At 38.1% G+C, this 21,849-nt stretch overlaps 1 protein-coding gene across 1 annotated transcript; it reads left to right on the forward strand.

Annotated features, from left to right (window-relative positions):
* Window positions 1-573: 573 nt before the first annotated feature.
* On the forward strand, window positions 574-13,390 carry DR1 (down-regulator of transcription 1). Its single transcript, XM_072867587.1, has 3 exons — window positions 574-1,247; window positions 6,930-7,093; window positions 10,414-13,390. Exons 1-3 carry the CDS (start codon window positions 1,028-1,030, stop codon window positions 10,558-10,560), a joined length of 531 nt encoding a protein of 176 aa, XP_072723688.1. The 5' UTR covers window positions 574-1,027; the 3' UTR covers window positions 10,561-13,390.
* The last annotated feature ends 8,459 nt before the right edge of the window (window positions 13,391-21,849 follow it).

A 21,849-nucleotide genomic window follows, 5' to 3' on the forward strand; every position in this document is an offset into this window, starting at 1 on the left:
TGCAGCTCGGGGCTCGGCTGTTTTACCGTGTGTTTTCCCTTTGCAGCACAAAGCAGCTACCAGGTTTTAATGGGCCTTCCACAATTACCAGTGTGGTTTGGTTAATTTTGTTTCATGCAACCCTTATGCTATCGTTTACAGAGTGGGTGAAAGCAGAAAATGCAGCTTCGTAGACAGATCCTGAGTAAATGCAGCGATGACTGCAACTCGTGGATAAACCGCGGATGAAAAGCCGGGCACCAGCCACTCGTCCTGCTTCACGACCGAGCTGGCCGAGGGCGTAAAATCCCCCGCTACTACAGAAATTGAGGGGAGGGACGGGCGGGGCCTGGGGGAGCCCAGGCAGGGACAGAGAGCAGCTCTCGAAGGAGCCGTCGGGCCCAGCCAGGCCGAGGCGCCCGCGCAGAGCCCTCAGCCCGACGGCGGGGAGGGCGGCGGATCCCCCGCCACTGCCGCCGCCGCCGCCCGCACGTGGCACCGCCTCGCGGGCCGAGCGCCGCCGGCGCTTCCGGCGCTCCCCGGGCGGGAGGGGCCAGGCGGCGGAAGCGTGTCCCGGCTTCCGGCGGAAGCGACGTCCCTCGCAGGTCGAGCCCGTAGTCAGACCGTTTCCGCCTCGCAGCCGCCCTCACCGACGGGCCAGACGCCGCCGCCGCCGGGGGAGGAGGGCGCGGAGCCGAGCGAGCCGTGCTGCGCGCGGGTAATTTGGCAGCTCGTCTTCCCTCAGGCTGTTCATAAGGCGGCGGCGCCAGCGCCCGAAGGATGTGGCGGAGGCGGCAGTGGCAGGCGCCGCGGCCGAGGGAGCCCTGAGCCCGAGCGGCGCTTCCCGGCTCCGCGCACCGACGGCCCGGCAGCGGCCCCCGGCCCGGCCCGCTCGTCCAGCGGCGGCGCCGCCCCTCCGCAGCGTCGCCTCCCGCGGCACCGCCCGCCCCTCGCCGGCTCCCCGCGCGCTGGAGCCCCGCGCGGGAGCTGAGGGGGAGCCCGTGAGCGCGGGAGCTGAGCGCCTCTCGGGGAGCGAGCGGCAGCCAGGATGGCCTCGTCGTCGGGCAACGACGACGACCTCACCATCCCCAGGGCTGCCATCAACAAGATGATCAAAGAAACGCTCCCCAACGTCCGCGTGGCAAACGATGCCCGGGAGCTGGTGGTAAACTGCTGCACTGAATTCATCCACCTCATCTCCTCCGAGGCCAACGAGATCTGCAACAAATCGGAGAAGAAAACCATCTCCCCAGAGCATGTCATACAAGGTAAGCTTCCGGAGGCGGTGTGCTTCTGCCCGGTACGCCACGGGTCATTCAGGCTTTGAGCCACTCCTGGCCCGGTGCGACTTTTTCCTCTGTGGTTTCTTGTAGCTATATAAAAGACAAAAGGTAGGCGTCTTTTAAGGGTCTGGAGGAAAAGTACGTGTCGTCTGGCTTGTCAGTCGCATGGCAAGGGAAGGTTGTCTTTGTGTGGTTAGAGTGACTGTTGAGTGTGCTCAGGACCAGCTCTCATTTTGTGGTTCAGAGAAGTCTGTGATGTTTTGAGTGAAGTCACTAAATCCATTTGTTTTTTTCTTACCTGTGAAACGAGGTCTGCTTTTTCGAATGGTTATGCAGATTTCTTTTACAGCATGCTTTAAGATCCTAAGCTTATTAAATATCTTTCTAATTGGAGACTGACAAAAGATGTACAATTGGGTATGTGCAGCCCAGGCTTTAATCCAGAGTCGTCCTGTCTGGATCCTGTAAAGACTAAAATATTCCTCTAAAAGGTAGCTTCCTCCAAGGCTATCCTTGGAGTCTGATTGTTTAAAATTAAGTATTTGTATCTGTTGTAGATATTATAACAGATACACGTGATACAACAGATACGACATTTAAATGTGACCTATGCTCTTGCATCTTTTTCTGCTGTTGACTTCCACTTCCCCTTGCTTGAATAAAAGGAGAGTTCTCTCTCTGTCTCTCATTTGCTTTCCTTTAAATTCTGCCACAAACAGGGAGTTTCCTTGCCTCATCCTTAAGTCTGCAATAGGCATCTTTTTTCAGGAATAATTCACTTTGCTGCTTAAGCAAAGATTGTTGATACCAGCGTCTGCTGCAAACAAATTTATAGCAGTAATGGTGAAAGAGTACTTTATTCTGCTGCCTGGTAGAGATATTAACAGTAGCATTTGCAGTAGACCTATTTTCAGGACTGTGGTGGTGTCAAGTTAGTTTAAAAAATGTTACTTTTTTTGGTAAGGATTCTCTCTTTGAAACAAACAAACAAAAATCTTTATTCCTTTGGATTATATCAATTTGGTCTCCAGAAGACTCTCAAGTACTTGACTGGATTATGAACAGCAAAAGAAATTATGTAGCATGTATGAACTTTAATATTAAATAAAATACATATAAATCTGGAAGTTTAGCAAAGCAACTCCATCACAGAAGCTCAGGATGTAAAGAGTAAAACTTGTGCTTGCATGTGGAAGCAAATTGGGTCTGATGCTTCTAAATACATGGATAGCCTCTTCAAGTGACCACCAAAACATTTGAGCTCAGTTCTTAACACAGGAACAGACATGATCTTCAAGGTTGAGGACAATAAAGAATTCGTGTATGAAAGTATTTTTTGCCCAGTAGTGGTGGTCCTTAGAAAAGATTTCACGTGTTGCAGCCCTAGGGTTAGTCTGGGTTTTTTGAAATTGAAACACGCAAATTGAAACTAAAAGGTGTGTGTGTATATCATCAGCAGGTGGTCCCAAACCATGTATTTTGCTGGGTTCTATGTCTTTGTCTTACCAGATTTTAGAGTTAGGAAAAATTATTTTCAAATTAGATGTGTACTTTTTAGTCAAATATTGCTAAGGAAAACTTTGGAGATGTATCAATTTTTGTAATGCTCTGGAGATGGAAGGAGTTGTTCTTGGATTTTCTGCTGTTCTTACCTTTAGGGAGGTGTATGTGCTATTAGCTTCTTTCAGATGCTGGTCAGTTGGCAGATGCTCCCTCTGTGAGGTATGAGAGTTTAGATTGCTGAAATGCTGTACCTATATACACATAACAACTGTTTCCAAAATTAGCATTTTCATCCATTGTCGTACATTCTAGATACTGGCTACGTTGACTGCCTCTTAATGTAGCTCCATGACAATGATGCTAAAAAATTAAGTGATTGAAATATGTTTGTTGTGGTCATCCAGATATCTTGTTCCTTTTGAATGCTTAAACCCGTTCATTTAGAAGTAAAATGAGGCTAATGGCCATCACGTCACACCTGGTCCAGTCTAAACACAGGCTGCCTCCAATAGGAATCTTTTTGAACCCTCCCTAGAGCTGGATCTAGCAATCACTGATCCAGCTGACCCTGTTGATTTTTGAGAATCTAGGAGGGGAGCAGTTTTCTGTCAGGTGAGTTTGCTCATCTGACTATTCCTGTAAACAAGAAGTTACTGGATTGGAAGCAAGGAGCAGGAAGGGTATTTGGGAAGGAGGAAGGGGAAAGAGACACTGCAGCTGGTGACACCCTGCCATTGGACTGTATTAGAGGTAATGTGAAACTGTGCTTTGTCACTGTACTTATGTGTTTGGCAGCAGTGGTGCCTAAGATACCCCTTCCTTTGCTGCACTAGTAAAAATGATTGTGTGGCCATGTGCTGAGGTAGAACTCTTTCCCCCTACCACTGAGTTATGCTTCACATAGATGAAGTCCCTGCTGTGTTTCATTGTGTGGTAGCACAAATGCTTGACTGGCACAGTGCTGTGAACAGCATAGGGAAAGGAAAGCAGAGGCTTCTTGCATCCCATGAGAGATCTGATTTGATAGATGTACTCAAACTATGCCAAGCACTCACTGCTAGTGATAAAACACAAAGCAGCTTCCCTGGAGAGTACCCAAAGGCATCAAGGCTGTGTAATAGTCACAAGTGGAGATAGTCTCCATGTTTATTGTTGAATCCCACCATCAGGAACACAGTTGTGAGTCTGAGACTCTAATAAGCAAATTAATATCCTTCCACCCTGGAACAGAAAGTAGCCTCATTTGACAGTTATGTGAGTTGTGACGAAGCAGGCTTTTTATGATAAATTAAAGTTCCATTGAATTCTGCAAATGGTGAGATGTTAAATCACCATTTTTATGAAGTTGATTACTTTGATTAGTTGGTCTACATAGAACTGTTGTGCAGTAAGGTAGGCTGTGGATTGATGGCAAATCCTGTAGCTTCTTTTCATGGACTGTTAGGATACTGATGGTGTTTATATTGGCATTTAATGTTAAAGAAATCCCAACAACTGTTAATGTTTGGGATTTTACTGTGGAAGTTATTTTTCTTTGAAAGGAGCATAAAAAGTTAAAAATCTTGGATATGAATGACCTGATTATATAAAAAACAAATGTAGAACTAATTATGCTTAACTGCCTGAAGGTGCAGATCTCTGATTAATCAGTCTTTAAGAGTGGGAGGAAACAGGGGAAAGGGTAGTTGTGATTTGGTGTTTGTAAATATGAGAAGTCCGCCCCTCCTCCAAAGATGCTGTGTTTTGTGATTCAGTTGTTTAAATTTGGTGTGGTCATTCTGACTTCAGTAAGATACCAGATTTTCAGCAATCTGGGTAGACATGTAGATTTCAGACTCAAGAAATAGAAAGAGTCTGAGTTTTGGTGGAACAGTAGCTCTGCTAAAGTAGTAATCACTTGTCCCACATTTTAGCACCATGCTGGTATAAAGGGATTCATATTCCTTCCATGCATGTGTTCTGTAAAGCCTTGATGTGTTTCAACAAGGCAGTAAATTTCTTAAGTCATTTCACAGCCAGCAGAATTTTGATGCATTAGACCTATGGTGCTTATATGCTTCTTCATAGCTTTATTATGTTGAGCCATTGTACAAATCTGTCTTGGTTATATCACATGTTTTCTTTTGGATTTTTTTGTGTGCTATATTCAATACATAACTGTAAGTTCTTTCCATTAATTTATTTTCTTTTAAGGGACATTTAAAATTCCTGTAAAAACACATCTTGCTGTTGACTTCAGATTGGGCAGTTGTTCATATTCTTATGCAGCACATCGCCAACCCTGATCACTGTGAATGTTATTTTAATGAACACCTATGTATTTGCTATGATGGTTTGTCTTAGTGATGTTAGACTTGTAGAGTTCTTAAAATTTTATACTTTGGTTAAAAAAAATAATTATTACTTTGTGTAGTTTACTGTTTATACTGTTTACATTTTAAAATTGATTGAGTTCTTAAATATTTATAGACTGCTTAACTAACAAGTTCTGGACCATGAGACATGGATTTGCCTCCTATCTGCTGAGGTTGGATTAAACCAGTTTCTGAAGGTTTTTGGTAATTCTCGTAGAAACTGTGGGCTAATTGAAAAAAGTGTTTCCAGTGTCTGTGTGGGCTGAGGCTGAACTGACATGCTGTCTTTGAAGTAATTTTATTATTTCTAAATCAGTTTGTCCTCTAACTTTATTTTTCTTAAGAAACAGGTATTATGTAAATTCATTTGCTAAATGTTATCTGTTAAAGGAATGGTAGTCCTGCATGTCTACCTAGGGTAGACAGCTGCACTGTACTGCCCTATTGAAGACAGTGTATTAATTGTCTCCTTAAACACAGGTTGGAAGCTGAAAACTTATAGAATGCCTTTGGGTTATTGTTTAGGTGTATGATACAATGGCATGCTGCTGTCATTATGGGTAGGGAAAGGTTGCTTACAAAATTAGTGTTAGAATATAGTGTGAGTGAGTGTAACAGCTTGTTTATAACAAGCTGTTGATTGCTGTTATGCAGTGTATTTTAGTGCTATTTCTTGAATAGCTTGTGACATAAGGTTGAAATAAAGTAAGATAAACTAAATAAAGTAAAAAACCCTATCATTCCATAAAGAAAGCTCTGATTTGTGTAAACACTGGAAATGAACCAGGTGTTCTATTGAACTGAGACTTGTTTCTAGTCTAACTGGTGTTTATGTAATATTCCTAGCATATTCTGTAATAGGTTCCACTTTGAGGGGGGTGTGTGTATAGAGGCATATCATAGTAAATGGTGAATCAGGAAACAGTGTGCCTTTTGTCATATGTTCTACCTGGGTTTTCATAATCCTTCGTGTTACTTTTGCGTTCTTTAAAAAAAACTATTGTTGCAGGTTATAGCTGCATGTCAGATTTCTTTGGGCAGATAAAAGTGCAAGATTTAGTTTCTGAATAAATTTTCATATGGAGATAGATAAAAGGGTTTCTGTTGAGAAATAAAACAATAAAGAGCTCCTACATAATTTTATATAACTTTATATGTGTGAACATGTGCGAACGCATGTATGAACTATGCAGTTTTAGCTTCTTGGCACTTGAAATATGAATTTAGATATTAAAAGACAAAAGCTAAAATTCATAGGTCTAGGGTAATAATAATTTCTGTCTTAATGAAGCATCTGTGATCATTTTACATGCATTGTTTTTGCTCTGTTATAGGTTGCTAATTTACCTTCTACTGAAGACTTGTAACAAAACTGGAAAGATGAATCCCTGAGAGATTAAAGGTTAACAGTTCAGATAGGAAGGATTTTTTAGTTGTATAAATTCTGCTTGATTCTTGTATGTAGAAGATGGGAGAAAGATGTCTTTTGAAGAATAATGCCTATGTCGAATAAAATTTATCTGAAAGCCCTGAATCCTCTGCAAGTGCAGATGACTTTGGTTGTACTTGACTAACCTTAGTTTTTCTAGCCTGAAAGCTACATTCTTCTAGCCTGCATTCTTAAATGCCATAGGAGAAGAGACAGGGAAAATAGCTGTCAGATCTTCCTATGAACACAGAGTTTTGTCACCAGATGATAGAAGAGTGATCAAACTTTTTTACTTGTTTTCTTAATCTTTTAAAGAAACAAATCAATATCTATTATCAAAAGCTTTGTAAAAGGTGAACAATGTGTTTTCTTTCTTTCTAGCACTAGAAAGTTTGGGGTTTGGCTCCTATATCAGTGAAGTAAAAGAAGTCTTACAAGAATGCAAAACAGTAGCACTAAAGAGAAGAAAGGCCAGTTCACGCTTGGAGAACCTCGGCATTCCGGAAGAAGAGCTTTTAAGGCAGCAACAGGAGTTATTTGCAAAAGTAAGTGAAGCAATACTTGTACTGATGAGGTTGGAATAATTAATGCTGCAGATCTAGTGCCACAAAAACATGTGCACAGCTCAAGTATCCCCTTCCTTCTGAATCCTTAGATGCTGTGGCATCTAAGATGCTATTGACGTTGGCCTGTTTGAATTGGGTAAAGTCAACAAATAAGATGCTGTTACTTGTTACTTCTGTGAATTGACTTCTAGGACTTTGTACACAAACAAATTTTATACTCTAGGTTTAAAAAGCACGTTTTTTGCTCCTACTTATGTATTTCCATTCTACTGTAGAGAATACATTAAGAATTACTTGGCTGAGGAAATAAAAGAAAGACAGCTGGTGTTCTAGGAAATTACCAGTTTTGATGCATTAAAAAGTGAAAATGTTTTTTCTGTGTCTGGCCATCAGCACACAAGTGTTATTTCTCAGGCTTTGAAAGAAGCATTTAATCGTTCAGAATTTCTAATTTGTCCTTTCTTATCTTCCTTTACTCTTGGCAAGACTCTAATTGAGTGAATTCATGCATAAATTTTTAAAGAGGCAATTCAGGCATAGGAAGAGCATTTGCCTGCAAATACTGTGTGTGTGCACACGCATTCTCCTTCATCCCAGCCTTTTCCCTGCCCAACTTTCCCAGATAATTTGTGAACATCTCCAAGTTTAAAAGCCAATTTTATTTATCTTTCTACACCATCTTTCTCTCTACTATTCTCTTAGTTTGACAAGAAGACCATTCTCTAAACTAAGTGATGTGAAAATTATCTTGGATTTCTCTTTCTTCTTACCCAAGGCATGAGTCTTATTTTCTCAGTTTGCTTACTTTAATTTCCTCTGGTGAAAATGCTTATTCAGTTATGTGTTATCATGTCCAATGACTGTGACCTTCACGCCCCTTCGCTATACTTGTATCTTGCCGAAACAATTAATAACTGTAGTTTTTCATATTATAACATGCCAACTATTTTAATCTTAATTGCATGATGAATTTTAAGGCATTTAAAATTTCAGCATACCATGTAGCTATTGTCAGCATGCAGTGAGCTAGTTATGATAAATTCATGTGTGCCTGTACTTTTGTTTGACTACTAACATCAGAAAGACCAATGTGGCTGCTTCTTGATTAAAGGGTGAGATTTACAAATAACAGTCAGTTTGGTACCTGTTTTTTTACTTACTGTTTTGTTCAAATAACTTAGCACAGTATACAAAATAAAAAAGCAAATAAGGTGTGTTAAGGGAGTACTAGCTCCTGAGTAACATTTAAAAAACAAAAAAAAGGAACCATGGCCACCTTATGTAAGACACACTTTATCTAAGGAATGACCCCTTGAGGTATGTTCTTTTTAAATTCTATAATACTGTGCCTTAATGTTTAAATTAAGGCAATGCATGCAAGTTTGACAAGGTTGTATGAATGATTTTTTTTAAGTAGTCTTTGGTAATATGGGAAATCTTTGCTTAGATTCAAAGATGGCAGTCTTGTTTTTCAAAAATGCTAGTTGTGATATGCTGTTGGAGGTACTGTAATTATTCTTAAAAATAGTTACACAAGTGCATGTTTGCTTATTTGTGCTAATCCTGTTAATATTCTAGAGCATGACACTAATGCTGACTTCTTGCTCTAGTTTTAAAATACTTTCCTGTTAATCTTATGAATGTTTGCCTATAGCTTGGATGTTTGTAAATATTTGAAGTCAGTGGAATGGCTTATCCCAATATTCATGCATGTCTATAAGTTTCTGTGCAAGACAAGGGCCTTAACAGATTTGGGGTTTTTTGAGGCTTCCTCATTAAAGTTCATCTGTGCAATGAATGAGTTAAATTTACCAGATGCTCATAAAGCTTCTTAGTCAATACAACTCAATGGAATTTTTCTTTTTTTTTCCATTTTTGAAATGGCTAAGTGATACTGTTACAAATACAGCAGTGAGGGTAGGCACTGACAAAACAATCCATCCAGTGTGAAGTGCTGAGCCTCTGATTTCTGGTGCATGCATGTGTATCACCTCAGTGAGTGTACAGTAAACTTAATTGTAGCAGGGTTAGTAGGGAACCTTATTGTTATCTTGTGCGTGATAAATATTTATGCCTCTCCTATGTGTACAGATGCTGCTGTCTTCCTTTGTTTAAAACTTGACAATGTCTTAAATTGTTTCCCAACCCTTGTAACCTCACTACCACTTGAAGTTTGAAATACTGAAAAGTCTTAATTGAGAAGAGATTTCTATGCCTGTAAAAGTATTTTGTTTTAGTGCTAGAACAGACTGAGGAAATGTGACACTTGTTATAATAATGGAAGACTCCAGTTTTTTCACTTGACTAAGTAGGTAAACTGGCTTTGATTGTTTTCCAAAGCATCATCTTTTGGCATCTTAGAGCTTGCGAAACTGTAAAATTTGTTGATGCTTTGGAAAAAAATAGGAAAATTCAGTGAGTGCAATGGGATTAGAAGGGAAATCATTACATTCTTAGTGATGACTTTTAAAAGTAGAAAAGTAAAGAAGACTGAAGATTTTTAATTTTAAGAACTTTTTCCTAATGTTCACTCAAAATAGAAATTGAAGTTTTAACTTTAACACAATTGACTAGTATACTGGTGAAATCAACAGCAGTTGCTGAAAAACAAGTGAAAACCCTGGATAGAAAAATGAGAGATGACCAGTTGAACGATTTGAAATGTTTTGTTAGAACATCTTTCAGTAAAGGGACTTTACTGTGCCTTTCAGTAAAGGACTGTACCTTTCTGTAGCAAAGCCATCCTCAATCTGCATGCCTGAATTTGAGAAGACCTTACATTGCTCTGTTTTCCAAAGATTGCTTAGCGAAGTAAGATAATGGCTTTCTTTGTTTTCGTAATAGCGTGTGTCTTTGTGGTACAATTGGATGATTTCATAATTGCAAGTTTTAGTATTTGTAATCAACAAAGTAGAGCTGTTCTCATCTCAGAACTGTGATTAAATGTTAAGATCCCTTGAAATTGAAGCCTAAAATTTCCATTGCTTTGCCTCAGTTAATTTTTCCGTTAGGAAGTGGTTCAGCACAATCCTTACAGTGGAACTTAAGTACACTAGCTCCCGCCTTTTGTTTTTGTAATGAAATCCTCCAAATGGTGGCCTCTTCAGAGGAAGAGAGAATATAACTAAACATCTTGATACAAATAATTAAGGTACTTCTAGATGTGGTTTTATATGTACAATTAATAAAAATTACACAAAAGGAATCTGCAGGTGCAGATAAAACTGCTTTTAAAGATAAGGTGCTCTAGAGATTCTCCAAGTTATGCATGGCCTTAACAATTAAATTCATGTCTTTAGGCTAGACAACAGCAAGCAGAACTGGCGCAGCAGGAATGGCTACAGATGCAACAAGCAGCTCAACAGGCACAGCTTGCTGCTGCCTCAGCCAGTGCATCCAATCAGGCAGGATCCTCTCAGGATGAAGATGATGAAGATGATATCTGAAATTCACCAGCTGAGTTTGTCTTTATTAAGAAATATTTTTCCTGCACAAATGAAAACAGTGAAATGAATGCTTACCTGTAAGTTTGTATGCATCATGGACTGGCAATTGGTATTCTAGGGGTGTCTGCTGTTGTGTGCTGTACATGTATAAACTGTCTTTTTTTGAACTCTTGAAGATTTAAGGTTCAGTATCATATCAACTTTGGATTTTTAATGGTGTATATGGAAATTTTAGATAGCAGTGCGTCATTTATTTGATCAATAAACAGTGTTACAATAAACAACGAGTTTATAAAATATAGTGAGATTTATACAAAAAGCTCTAAATCCACATTTGCATTTCTTCCCTTTTAACTAAACTATAAAATCTTACTTAGAATTTTTAATTGTTTTTTGGGGGAGTGGTACAGTAGACATAATCTGTTAATGGGAAAAAAGCAGAGTTCGGCATAGTAGAGTCTGAATTCTTAGTTCTTTTTAAAATGAGGATGTATATGGCAATAAATATTAATATGCTCAAATACCACACTTGTTAAAATTTGAAAATGATACATTTTCACCAAGCTAGGAAAAGGTATGTTTAATAGGAGTTGTACAAATTCAGTCATTTTTTTGTATAGGGGTGAAAAAAATAAACCCACGGTTTTATTATGACATCTTTTGACAGTCCTAACTGAATATTTAACTTCAAAGACTGCCTGGTTTGAAGAACTAACTCTTCTATTATTTCACTCCAGTTTAATGTTAACTGTTGTTGATGGTATTTCATAGTCCAGATCTATTCACATTGTTGAAATATAAAGCTGGAACTTGGTGAAAAGAATTGTTTTAGTTCCACTGACGTAACTGGGAATGATTGAGTATTCAAGCCTATGAAGGCAAAAGCTGAAGCTAAGAGCATGCTTACCATAAAAGAGGGAATTTATTTAACCTTGATTAGTCATTGTTGTCAGCATAATGCTAACATTCTCCAGACTAGATTGCCACTGGATTACTAAGATACCTTGTTGAAAGATAACATTTTCTTCATTCAAATTGGCTTGTAGGAAAGTCCAGGTTTTTGATAAACTATTCCCCAAGAGTGATCAGCAATACATGGAACAGAAATGATGTAGTAGTCCTTTTGATAGTTGATTTGAAAATTCTGTCGATAAATGGATGAGCAGCTGTTCTTTGTGTTGAAATAAAGCACAGTAGTGTCCATTGCTGAGTTTTAATGTGTTACTTGAAGTAATACTGGCATATCTTCTGGTACGCTAATCTGAGCAGACTAGAAAAGCCACTTGCATGCTGCTGTAGATGATCCAATAGCTCTCTAACAATGTGGATTTTTTTATTAACTTATGTCCTCAGCAAGTTGCTCTAGTTTGAATTCTTGAGGAGGGCTGCAGCAGCCTGTTTACATAAGGATGCAAACAGAAAATGATGTGCCCATTTTTACATAAAGATCTGAACAAGGTACAATTGGCATTTATTCAGATCTCAGTCACATAGTGACTTTTGATTTAAATTTGAGATACATTGAGTTGCATATTGAATAAATGTGAACACTTCCTTAACTGCACTAATGCAGTGAAAACTCAGAAAAGTATTTGTTTGAATGTTTAAGTTTAAAAAAAGAAAAACAAAACAAAAAACCTTTAATGGATACTATATGAAATATGTTAGGCAAGGTTTGACCGAGGAAGTGGTTTTCTGTAAAGGTTTAAGTACCAAAGGTAGAAAATCTAGTCTAGTGATACAATGTTAATGTGCAGTGTTGGCTTTTCTAATTTGTACTGTAACACCTTCACACTTTCTATTTTAAATGAGTCTTTTTCTTTTAGATAATATTAGGTATATTTTCACACCTTTCTTTTCTGATGCAGAATTCAGGTTAACATTTTACTGCATCTGGTATGTATGGTGTAATATGTTTGGATCCTTGTGACCTTTCTTTTGGACATTCTTGTGCTTTTTCATATGCTGTATTCTTCAAGCAATAAAATTCTGATGTGTTTTTATAAAATTGCTTTTATATTTAATGAATAGTCTGTCTTCTTCATTGCATTTGTAAAGAAAAAAGTTAAGACTACTTAAACTCTGCTGTTATTTTGACCCACTGAACACTTCTTGTGATCAAAGTCTTTGCAACCTGAGTGCTGTTGGATGGCATTGCTGTTCACTGGGGTTGTTAATGCTTGCAGACAATATTTCTGGGCTTGACCTGCTCTCTTTCCTCTTGGGAATTGCATTTTGTGTATATGCATTTTTATACCCTGACCTTCTTAACTTGAAAAGTTGGACAAAACCCCTGTAGATCTTGTATAACCTACTGAAATACTTTCAGTTTAACAAAGTGAAAGACCACAGGCAGAGGCTGGGGAAATGAGAATATATGCTAGTCTCCTGTTGAATTAATTTCACATAGATAGCCTTGTTTAGAGACTACTTTACTTATTCAGCCATTCCACCTCAAGTATGAAGAGTAAACTCTGGCAGTTGCAGGGGAAAAATCTTCACTGATCTTTCAACAAACTAAGATTTTTGTATTACTTTCCTGTTGTGCTTCCATGTACTAGCTGTTCAGTGAAGACAAGGGATTTCTGAATTTGTGGTACCACGGATTTTTTGGTACACTAGATACATATAGTGTAAGGTTTGGTTAGTGAACTGTGTTGTTACTTTGTCTCAGAAGAAACATGTATAAGGATGTGTCTATTTCTTAAATATTGAGTTGAGATTATCTGTGGGTTTTCCATAATTATTCTGACAGTCTGTTTCAGAGTGCTTTAACTAAATGACTTTCTTGCAAAATCTTTTCTGTTACTTTAATAAAGCATATGTCTGCATGACATTGTGGATAATGAATATAGTTGTATTTACTACACTGAGGTACTTTTAAAGGAAATGTCTTAAGGATTCTAAACATCGAATACTTGAAATGGTATTTGGATTTCACTAGTTGAACGTGGCTAGTTGAGTTTGGTATTGAAACACTGGAAAGGAATTTCTGCAAGAATGGAAAAAGTCTCCGAAAGCCACAATTATAAATGGTGCTGTTCAGATTTTGTAGAAGTACCTCCATTAAGGAGGACTCTGTGTAATAATGCTTGTGTTGATCTTTTCACAATTTTGAAACAGTGCCAAGTGAAGGGCATAAAGTGACTTAATGATCGTTGTGGAACAGCAAAACCCCTTACTCTGAAATGTACACCTTGTTTTAGTCCCCCAGTGTTGGATTGCAGTTTTGTGTAAACCATACACAAAACAATGCGGAGGGAGGAGTGTAATAGGAAAGGTTAAGGATGCTGTGGTTAAATTTACTTTCGGTATTACACTATTAGTCTGTCTAAGATTGAAAAGTTTTACTTTGCAGCTTACACAATGGGAGCACATCACTGGGATACTGGCCAGTGTTAAGATGGATTTTGCTTACAGATAAATTAGACAGTCAAGCTCCTTGATCCCTTGGACTTGCTAAAAGTCTACTCAATGAATGTGCCATCTGTGACTAGAGTATGCTGGGTATAACTCAGTGATGAAAAGGAGTGTCGGTGAGGCTTAGGGTAGGCCAGTTAAGGCTTGCTGGCAATCATGAGTGATAGGTTCCTTTTCAAGACATGTTTGTGCTTAGTTTGAATATTTTTTTTCCTGATTGCAGTGAGTGTTTTTCTTTTTGGTTCCATGCAAACATAACTACAGAAATGAGTAATTTTGAGAATTTAATAATGGCATTGGAAGTAATTATCCCAGTTCTTGGGTACGTGGGGCAACAAGTATGCTAGAGCTGTGCATTCCTGGAAAGAAACGGATCCAGTGAATGCTTGAACTGGAGGCTGTTCTTTTCTGTGGTACAGTGCTATAATGCAACTGAGTCTATACTTGGGGAGTGGAGGCTTTGCAGCAAAATGATCAGACAGTGAATCCAATTGGATACGCCAGATCCCATACATCAATCATTCATAAATCCCATAAGCATGGGTTTTGCTGTGTGGATGAGTCTAGCATAAACGTGAATAACTTAGGATAGAAATATGTGGCAGATGATGCTTCTGCGTATGTCGGGGAAGGGGACATTTGATTTTAATTCATCATGGCCATGATTTATTGTCACGTCAACTACAGCAGTACAACATGAAGATGTCTATCCCACAGCCTGAACAAAATGTTCAAGTAAGGATTGACAGTACTTGCTACAACCTGTTTCCTTTTTCTGGGTTTTAAATCTTTTAAAAGAGCTACTATGCTTTACATATCTGGGGTGAAGATTTATAAGAAGCATATTAAATTATGTAAAGATTAAATTTAATTTTAAGGCTGAATGTTCATGTGGTTAATTTTTCTAATACTTTAGAGATTTTTTTCTTGTTTCAAAGAAAGTCATGGGTATTAAACTAGAGGCACTGAACTCTATTTTCATTTGCATCAAAGGCAGAAGAATCACCATAGCAAGGTCTGGACTTGATTTCTCCTCTTCCCTTTTCCCCTCAGCCCCCACGTAGGATACCTAATGTTGTTGGAGTAGTAGTATTGCATGGTGTAACTTTAAACGATTTCCACACTCATTTCAGTAGGAATTAGTCCAGTTTTGGTATTCATTCAATAGAGTTACTAGTCAGTAATCATACTTTTATATCTTGAAAGCATTGTACAAGCATTAATTAGGCATAGGCAATGTTACACTGCCCAGTGTAATAATGTCAGTATTTGAACAGTCCATGCTCTGCTTTGAAGTTAACACTTTCACATGCTACAGAACTAAAAGGTGGTGCACTATATAGAGGAAAAAGATATTATCTTCATGTCAGACTTCATGGAAGGTTGACTCATCTAGAGAGCAAGTAATTGGGAAAACAAACAGACTTGTTTCAAAAGTCATCGTCAGAGATGAAACCATTTGTTTGTAATAGCACAGTGCTTGGGATAGCTGGTTATGGGCCAGGACTTGGTGTCATTAATGTTGTGTTGAAGTTTCATTCTGTCACCTACAGAATTGAAAAACCACAACTGAATTAGAAATCGAATTCAACATCCTTTTTGTTTCAGGTATGAATTTTTCTCAGGCAGCAGTGTACCCTGTGAAAGAGAACTAAATTTATCAGGGCAGTGGCAGTGTTAGTAACGCAAAAAATCTGAAAGTCTTCACCATCCATTCTGCAGTAAAGTAGACTTCACTTCTAAAAATGTAAGAAAATCTGTATGATGAAGGAGGAATATGAGCAACAAAGACTTTTTTTTTTCCCTACTGTAATGCAAACAGCTAACTGGTACAATTTTCATGCATAGATAATTATTTTTCAGGCAGGTAAAATTCAAAACTTTTAAGTAAACACAGTTGCTTCTTAAATATGCACTTACGTACATCTTCCATATTCTCTGATGGTGTTATGTATTCTATACCTATGGTAATTTAATTGTCTGGGATTGCTGGGTAAGTTGTATACAGCTAAACTCATTACCCTTAAATTATGAATAACTTGTTCTTTTCTTGTTTTCAATATGTTCTAATGTTTTGAAACTTGAAACTGTTGGAAACAATACTGTTTTAATTTCTACAAAAATTTTAGTTTGAGATGCTTACAAAATTGCTTTTAAAAATATAGTTCCAAATAAAATTTAAGCAAAACTAAAGCTTTATAGACAAATTAAATTGGTTTATCTTAATATATTGTATCATTAAAATTAAAGGGGCAATTATTGACTGAATGTGGAAAAGATATTTATTCTTTCTGCAGGATGTGAAAACACAGGGCTAAACTGTCTGTCACTGCTGTTAGTGAGCTGTCTTTTCCAAAATGTGGAAAAATGTTGTTTTACCTATTTTAAGGGTTAGTTGGTGTTCTGAGACAAAAATCACCACTCAAACTTTTTTCTCAGGAAAATGATGAACTGGCTTCCCTTCATAGATGAAAAGGATCTAGGGCATGAATCACAGAGTCCTGTGGGAAGAACTATAGTAGCAGACAAGCCTGGAGGGAGAGGGCATTTGATTGATTGCTTTAACTGTATTTTTGCTTTAATGATGTGAAAAAGGGATTGAGAATTGGACATTGCCCTAAAATGAAATTTCTGGTATTGACTGTGTTATAATAGCATATTTTAAAAGTTTCTCCTTTATGAACGCAGAATAAAGCTTCTGAATGCTGAAATATATTTTTTTTCATATGTATCTGTGTTCAGATATATTTTTGTAACCTGCCTCAATGGTGTATATATTCCAACCCAGAGGGGCAGTTTAGTCCTCAAATTCAGTCAAATTTTTTACTTTGTGCTGAAAATGGTGCATTTTCAGCAGTGTGAAAAAAAGGTCATAGGAAATAGTGACATGGTAACTTCTTTTTGTGGACTGGCTATTAAAGACACAAAGGTAGTAGCAATACAACCGAACCCTTATGTTTTGTGTATTTCATTTTCAAAAGTTAATTAACTGAGGAGATCTGGACATAAGGAGAGTACCTAAGGTAGCGGTAAATCCAAAGGGAAAAACCCTGGCTACTAGAAGATGGGTGTGTTAGGGAGGGAAAAGAACACTCTTAAGAAATTGTGTATATTCTTCCCTCTGCATCTCACCTTGCCTCAAAGGGAAGAATATGCAAAGACAAAGGGGCATGGGGGGAAGGACTCTTACTGGGATTCAGATGGCTACCTGTTAGATTTGATCTGCCTTTTAAGTCCAAAGAACAGGCATTGGTCTTCACATTTAGTTAAATAGAGCTCAAAAAATAAATTTCCTTCCTAAACAAGTGATTTCTTTATTTTTGGTGTTGTTTCTTTGGGATTACTTGAAAATTTCTGCAGTTAGTCTCTGATCAGAATCTTACTTGGGGCAAATAATGATAAACAGAGTTGTAGCTATCTTTATTAATATGAGAGGGAGATGTGGAAAGGTAATTGATTTGCTTAGTGCGATATCTATTCTATGCACAGCACACTGTGTTCTCATTCCCACTGTTGATTTATTTACTGATTCCTGTTCTTTTGAAGTGATTAATAGTGGGAGGGAGAGAGTTTTCATAGCTACATGAGTTACTCTTGAGTGTCCTTCCAGACTGTGATCCTTTGACAGTTTTTTCATGCACCAATTAAATGTAGTATTATGCAATGTGGACATAAAGTTTCTCATGAGAAAAGGAGGAACCACCACAGATTTAAAATAAGAAGGGAGGGACACCTGAAATTAAACCACTGACCACTGAAATGAAATCCTTTGAAGGAGAGAAGTCAAGACCTGCAGTGGTATGGAAGGTAGGACAATCAAGGGATCGTTGGCCTTTTCAGTTTCAAATTAATGTAACTCATACCTTCTTCAATGAAATAGGATCTGATTGATTACAGCAGAAACAGGTTGGTATTATGTTATACTGCTTGTTCTTTTGCGTGCCAGCAGGTGGCTGTCAAGTTCAGGAAATGGGTTTCGGCTGGATGTGTTGAAACTACTGAAAACCTCTTAACTGAACCTTACGGTCCATGGTGATAATTAATGAACCAGTTTTAAATTAAAATTCCTTTAATGAGATTAACCAGTAACCCAGGATACTGATTATGTTCAAATGCACAACTGCATATATATTTGTGTTTCTAATCATAATTCAATGTCAGTTGATAGTAAAATATTTTAACAAGTCTGAAAATGGGTGGTGCTGACCTGTAGTTACACATTCATCCACTATTCATTTTTCTACAGCTTGAATTAGTACCATGACAGACTCTCCATCTTTCAATATTGATACAGTATGTCAGTCCATACACTCTGCTTGAAAGCGGCTAGCTAATCGATGCAGATAACCAAAGACTTGAATAGTAACTGCTATTATCTCAAAACTAATAATCCTTATGCCTGTAGATAATATGGTAATTAAAAATTTTTACTGTCAGAATTCACCATAGCTATACCTAACTCTGCATATTAGATACAGCTCAATGTTCTTTTAATGTAAGGAAATGTGCATGGATGGGCTTGGTGGGAGAATGGAGAAGACATAGGTTAGGTAAACTGGAGAGACCAGAAACTAAGGTAACAAAGCCCTGGCATTTCTGGTTAAGTTTTGATATAATTCTGTAAGTATATGCTATGAAAGCAAGTGGATTTCTAGTATTCAAGCAGGTAATGCAAGCATTAAAGAATTGAAAATCATACATTGAGATCATGATTTATGGGTGTTCCCTGATACTTTCTAATTGTCCAGCCTCCAGATTGGGATACAGTTGTATGTTGTCAAAAGGAAATGCTAAGTTATCATGTGATAGTCTGTCTTCACGGGAAAAAAGCAAATTCCTGTGAAATAAGAGGTTCTTTGTACTTAGAATATTGCTAGTTGATGCTGATTGACACCACATTTCCTCTGCTACATATGGCACGGAAAGATGTGCTCTTGGCTATAGTGCAAGCAAGAAGAGTGAACACAGGATATTTCATAAAAGCAGATGGAAGTTCTCATTTTCGTCCTATTTATAGCTGGTGTAAGTAGTGTCTTTTCAGTTCTGTTATCCAGTCACTGGTGATGTCTTTCTGTTTTGCTTGCTGAGATGAGAGAAAAAGAAGAAACATACCTTTCTTCTGCTATATAAAATGCATTTCAGTATAGACTGGAAAAGATGGAGGCGAGCTACAGTTCTTCCCACAAGAAGTCAGAGAGAGGAGAAAAATTAGAATTGGGTCACCCTAAGCAGTGGCTGAGGCTGCACTAATAAGTGCAGTTTTCCTTCTGCCTTGAAGCAGAGGTGGTGTGGTCTAAGTAATACAGTTTCCCAGTTTCCTGCTAATTTTCTGCTTAAAAAAAAAATCAGTACTCAGAGTAAAACTGTAAGTTTATTTTGCCTAATAGTTGAAATAGGAACCCAGTGGAAGTAAGCCTCTAGTCAGATGCACAGCTACAAACTCTTTGCATACTGCTGGTTACAGTTAAATAACCAGCCTCTGGGAGACAGAGGAAGTCTGGAGAACTCAGCACAAGTTGAAGTGTCAAGACACCTATTCTTTTGTCTCAGAGTATTTCCTGAGCATTCCCATAAAGTAATGATTATCCACTCATCATACGGAAGTGTTATGAACATTAATATTTTTTAAAATTAGAGCACTTACACATGTATTTCCCCCATCGCCAGCAGTCTAAAGGTGGAGGGGGAGCTAAATTCCTTTGGTTTTCAAGGGAAAAGAGGTAATACTTAGGGTTTTTGCAACACTTCATTTTCTTTGTGGAGTAAAAATCCAATTTTAATATGACAAAGAGACTGCTGGCTAGCAGAGAAAAGGATTAATGGCACCTCACACTGAGAAAGAGATATTTGGAAGTAATTTGTTTGGTCCTGCTGATTTTTGTTGCAATGGAAAGCTAAGCTGCTTCTCTCTTTAGAAAGTGTGCCCACAGGGAGTGCCAGACAGCTTTTCTGCCACTCCAAATTAATCATGCAAATTGTTGTTCTGCCAAGATAATATCCTTGGGTACACTTGTAAACTCAAGTAGATTCTGTTGAGAAGTGAACAGAATTAACAAAATATATAACTATTGTAATAACTGGAATGATGTGGATTAAGTCTAAAAATAAATTCAGGCAGTTTTCTTTTAAAGCCTGCATTAATTAGTCAATGATGGGGAAAACAGCTAACTATAACAGTAAATTTTCTAAGCTAAAAATAAGTGGCCATCATCTTCCAGAAAATGCTAATGGTTTACAAGGATACTAGAACAATGCAATTTATCATGAAGCCTTTGCTGCGTGTGTGAATTACTTAAATGTCTTTAATGTATCCTTGAGTCCTTTTAGTGATACACTCCACCCCACCCCCACCCCCTACCCCCCTCCAAGACTAATGTTTTTCAGGATGTGACTAGAAGAATAAAAATCTGTGGGGTAATGTTTGTTTGATTACTTCTAGGCCTAGGGCCAGTTGCAATCCCCGATAACGGAAACAATGTCAAAATTCTAAATTATTAATTATAACATTTCCGGCAATATCCTGTGGAGATGCAGTAGACTCTTTCCCTCACCTTACAGCTAGGTCATTTCACATCCTGAAGTGCTAAACTGGAGGAGAGCATAGCTCAGCATATAGATGGGAATCTCCTAAAGCAAGAGTGTACTCAAGCAGGGGAAGGACCTAATGACTGATGTCAGACTTCTCGCTAAGCTGAAACGGTAAGTGTTATGCTGCTAAGACTTCTGTTTTATTTTTAATTAGTTAAAATTTGATTTGATCACATAGTCTTAATGTTTATGAATTCCAGGTTCTGTGATAACTTATCTAAGTGCTTTTTGTCTTTTAACTTACAATCAATTACCTTTGTAGTTTATCATTGTAATGAACTATGATATGATCTTTACTGATGAAGAGGTGGCTCCTAGTTTAAGTAAAGGTGAAATGCACATCTCCATATGCATACCTGATACATATTATGTACTTCTGTTTTTGGAAGAAGTACAGGTTGAAAGCAAACTAAAAATCAGAAACCAATCTTGAAAACAGTTGTGTCCATTATTTCAATTCAAACACTAATAAAGCCACTGAAATCTGTTGGCAGGAAGTAGGCTTTGCACTTGAATGAAACTACATAAAAGGCATTATGAAGGTGTTTATCCTATATCACACAGAGTTTAAAAGTTTACATTGTTTTTTTTATGTTTTAAAATAATAATATGTCCAGATTAGATTAAGAAATACTTAACTACCTTTCCAGGAATACTGGAAGCAATCATTCCTCCATTTCCTTGTAGCGTGTATTATGTTGTCCAACTCTCCCCAGTCTGTTTTATTTACTCTACCTGAAGAGGCAATGGCTATCAGCAGCATCTCAGATAATTGTGAACTGTATCCTTTGAGTCAGATTTTGTGCTAATTCTCTAGGGGTGTTTCTGTGTTGCACCATGAAGGTCCAATATGTGAGGTAGTTGTGAATGAACTGATACAGCTAAATGGCTCATCATGCTTTCATGCAGAAATACTAGGTTGGGTCCCAGAAACAGTATGTTAATGTCTACAGCTTCTGGCCTAATCAACCTTCATTCCCAAGTCTAATTGTTAACCTCTGAACATGAATAATTAGCCAGACTGCAGTAGTGCTCTAATACAACAATACAGTTTCCTATTCCGGTGCTAGCTTGTTCAAAGCCTTGTTCAGTAATATCTTTTGATTGCTCCTTTTTATAGTGTGCATACGCTCTTAAAAGGTAGGTAGGTATAGCCCAGAGGCTGCTGTGGTAGCACCTGTCCTATTTTACACAGTATTTCAGAGCAGCCTCTCAACCTGTTCTGGAGGTTGTGAAGTTACCCAGAATCTGCAACATTGTCCAGCTCCTGACGCTTGCTTT

The sequence above is a fragment of the Ciconia boyciana genome, chromosome 7 (assembly GCF_034638445.1).
Source record: "Ciconia boyciana chromosome 7, ASM3463844v1, whole genome shotgun sequence".
Lineage (NCBI taxonomy): Eukaryota > Metazoa > Chordata > Aves > Ciconiiformes > Ciconiidae > Ciconia > Ciconia boyciana.